The sequence below is a fragment of the Propithecus coquereli genome, unplaced genomic scaffold, assembly GCF_000956105.1.
Source record: "Propithecus coquereli isolate 6110/MARCELLA unplaced genomic scaffold, Pcoq_1.0 Scaffold516, whole genome shotgun sequence".
Classification (NCBI taxonomy): domain Eukaryota; kingdom Metazoa; phylum Chordata; class Mammalia; order Primates; family Indriidae; genus Propithecus; species Propithecus coquereli.
The window spans coordinates 136,465-140,091 of record NW_012151019.1 but is presented as its reverse complement, the minus strand read 5'-3'; the positions used below and the strand labels follow the sequence as shown (position 1 = coordinate 140,091).

General features: G+C 36.7%; 1 protein-coding gene across 1 annotated transcript in view; it reads left to right on the top strand.

The window, feature by feature from the left end:
- SMEK1 (SMEK homolog 1, suppressor of mek1 (Dictyostelium)) overlaps positions 1 to 3,627 on the top strand; it is a 48,988-nt gene that overhangs the window by 34,894 nt on the left and 10,467 nt on the right. Inside the window, exons 6-8 of the mRNA XM_012656727.1 lie at positions 2,807 to 2,938; positions 3,042 to 3,144; positions 3,226 to 3,228. Of these exons, the coding sequence (XP_012512181.1) occupies positions 2,807 to 2,938; positions 3,042 to 3,144; positions 3,226 to 3,228 (238 nt within the window). The remainder of the gene's footprint in view (positions 1 to 2,806; positions 2,939 to 3,041; positions 3,145 to 3,225; positions 3,229 to 3,627) is intronic.

Here is a 3,627-nt window from a genome sequence, read left to right as displayed (position 1 = left end):
GTTCTTCTGTCTATGCAATTATGAGTAATTTCCCTAGGAAAGCATTGACTTTACTAGGAGTACATTCTCAAAATCATCAAAAATTAAGAAATGAAACATAGTCCCTTGAAAAATGTTTAGGGTGCTATTTCTTTACTCCCTGACCATGAAGAACAGACTGTTGTCTTGTTCACACATACACTCTCACACACTAGCGTCTATGAGAAATTATAATAGATTTATCAGTTCTAAAATAATTGAGAAATTATATGCTGGTAAATGTGAAGGGCACTTCCAGGTCATATGTGGGAGCCCTAAATGTGTGTGCTCTTCTGCTTTATCTTCAGATAATTGAATGATTCTGATTTTTCATGCTTCCCCTATGAAATTTTGGAAGTAACTTTTTACTTAAGAATAGACTAAGATATTTTGCCCTCAGCTCCTTAAGGGAGAAGGAGACAGAAGATATCCCCTTAGAAAAAAATCTATGTGGAATTCTAGCCTATGGTATTTTTACAAAATGAGAAAATAGACTTTGTTACATTTTGAAAAGATCCTAATTAATGTGTTCTGGTGTCAAAATGAAGTAGAATATTTAAGTTTTTCTTTTTAAATTATAGTGCCAGAGTAGGTGCAGAAAAGTACCAGTTCGAACTGTTGTATGTTATGTCATGTCTTTCTTTAATAAAATCACCCTGTCTTGAAAACAAAAATATCTGTATTATTGATAATAAAGGCTACTCTTGTTGGCTTTGACAACCCACTAGTCAAACATACATTGATGTAGCTTAAAATACTTTATTCACATGCAGTAGGGCTCTTGATTCCCACTCTGGATCATCTCTATACACCGTCTGCATTTTCTCTGTCCATGTCCATTGTACCATTGCATATGTTAGGTTATTAAGTATGAAATGTCCGGCGTTTTTGACAGTTGATACAACTGACATTTCACTTTGACACTTATTTTTATCGTGAAGGTACATCCTCATTCTTTCAAACGCATGCTTTGGTTTGTGATTATCTTTCAAATTTTTTTTAGAGCAATTTTTGTGAAACCATGGATAAGTCAAAAATTTGTGTTATCAAATATTAGTTCTGTTGTGAAACCAGTGCTGCACAGACAGCTCAAAATATCAACAAAGTGTTTGGGAAATATGTGGCCAATAAACGCACAGTACGTCGATGGTTTGAGAAGTTCCATTCTAGTGATTTTAATCTTGAAAATGAGCCACTTGGGTGACCTGAGACCAAGGTGGGTAATGATGAGCTGAAAGCTGTAGTGGAATTGAATCCTCCTCAACCTATGTGTGAATTAGCAGCTAGATTTGACGATACTATTGCAACAATATTGGACCATGTGAAACAAATGGGCAAGGTAAAGAAGCTGGATAGATGGGTTCCGCATGAATTAAATGAACATCAGAAGAGAAATTGTCTCGAAGCTTGCCTTTCTTTGCTGTCATGACAAACAGGCGAACCATTTTTACACCGTTGTGCTATGTGTGATGAAAAATGGATTCTTTTTGACAATCTCAAGTGTTCGGCACAGTGGTTGGATAAAGATGAAGTGCCGAAACACAGTCCAAAACCGAACATTCATCAAAAAAAGCTAATGGTGTCTGTTTGATGGTCCAGCACTGGGATTATCCCCTACAGCTTCATGAAACCTGGTCAGTTGAGGACAGTGGATGTCTACTGCATCCAGTTGGATGAAATGATGAAGATGCTTGTGATTAAGGAGCTGAGATTGGTCAATAGAGAGAGAGCCCTTGACCACATGTCGCACACATAATGCCACTCAAACTCCAGAAGCTAGATGTGGAAATAGTCTGTCATCCACCATATTCACCAGACCGTGCACCAACTGACTACCACTTTGGACCACTTCTTGGAAGGAAAAACATTTAATTCTCAATAAGCTGTGGAAAATGCCTTTTGCAATTTCATTGCCACTCTTCAGGCTTCTTTGCTGCTGGCATAAACAAGCTACGTTAAGATGGCAAAACTGTGTTCATAGTTTAGGCGCATACTTTGACTAATTGTACCACTTGTTTGAGATATAATTAAACTTTTGATTCGAAATCGGACATTTCATATTTAATGACGTAATATATAGGCAAGAGCAGGGAATTTCTCACTGAATCCCTCTAAATTTTTATTTATTCCTTGGGCCAGGAACACCAGTCATAATAGGGCCTCAGGAAAACAACAGTCTGTTTTCTTTGACATCTGGAATCTATTTAGTCCATTTGTTGTTCTGTGTACTCTCTAAATACAGTAGTCTTATTTTTCCCAATTTCAGACATTCAGGTACTGACTTTTTCCTGAATTTATTGAGAGGAAACTGTAAATCACTGCCACAAATGGAGAACAGAGTTCATTTGCCATAAATAGAATGAATCTGTAAAAATAAATGCAGCAAAAGTAGAGCAATGTTATAAATTACAACTGAATATTTTTATTGTTAAAGCTACGAACCTAAAGCCCATTAGCTTTCTTCAGAAGGTAGATTACGTTATTAGAGATGTTGAAAGACTGTTAGCACCACACTGAAACTTTGTTTTTTTCTTTAATCACAGGAATTTAAAGATAATAGAAATTTGTCATCTTTTCAGTACTATTTAGTATAATGTCCCTGTACCACACTTTAGGAAAAGAAATACTGCATATGACCTATTAAAGAAGTGAGTTAATCACTTCATTTTGTTTGCAGTTAACAAGACAGCTAGAGCCATGTGTAATGCTGTAGTATATGTCTTAGTTTGTGCTTTTTCCATTCTTTCTCATAATAAGTGGTCCTTACTATGTGTATTTTTCTCACCAGGATATTTTGCTCATCAACCTCATTATAGAACATATGATTTGTGATACAGATCCTGAACTTGGAGGAGCAGTCCAACTTATGGGACTGCTTCGAACTTTAGTTGACCCAGAGAACATGTTAGCCACTGCCAATGTAAGCCATGGGCGTTTTTCCTCTTTTTTATAGCTAGCATATTGTTTATTGCTGGTAGAAACCAGTGCAGTTAAAGTTCATGGAGGTATTTTTGATTCCTTAGAAAACAGAAAAGACTGAATTTCTGGGTTTCTTCTACAAGCACTGTATGCATGTTCTCACTGCTCCCTTACTAGCAAATACAACAGAAGACAAACCTAGCAAAGGTAAGATAATACAGGTTGGTAGTTCTTTGTTCTTTAATTCTGAAATTCAAGGTTGGTGTTGAGTAACAATCTTTATAGGAGACAGTCGGGGAGGCAGAGGCTGGGAGGGATGGGGGTGAGTAGGGATGGAGTGTCAGGATGTGCCCTAGAAAATCAACAGTCTTTAAAAGTTTGAACCATTAGATGTCTAATAATGTATTTTGAAAACAGATGTTCATGGTAAAATTTCTTTAAAGGGGCTATGACCAGAGATAACAGAAACATATAAAAGAAGAAATAAGAGACAATTGTTGCTTCCAGAATATTAAAACAATTTTTTTTTTTGTGAAACAATATTTATGGACTGCATCTACACAGGTGAAATAGAAGAAGTTATGAAAAAATTCATTTTAGGCCGGGCACGGTGGCTCACGCCTGTAATCCTAGCACTCTGGGAGGCTGAGGTGGGCGGATTGTTTGAGCTCAGGAGTTCGAAACCAGCCT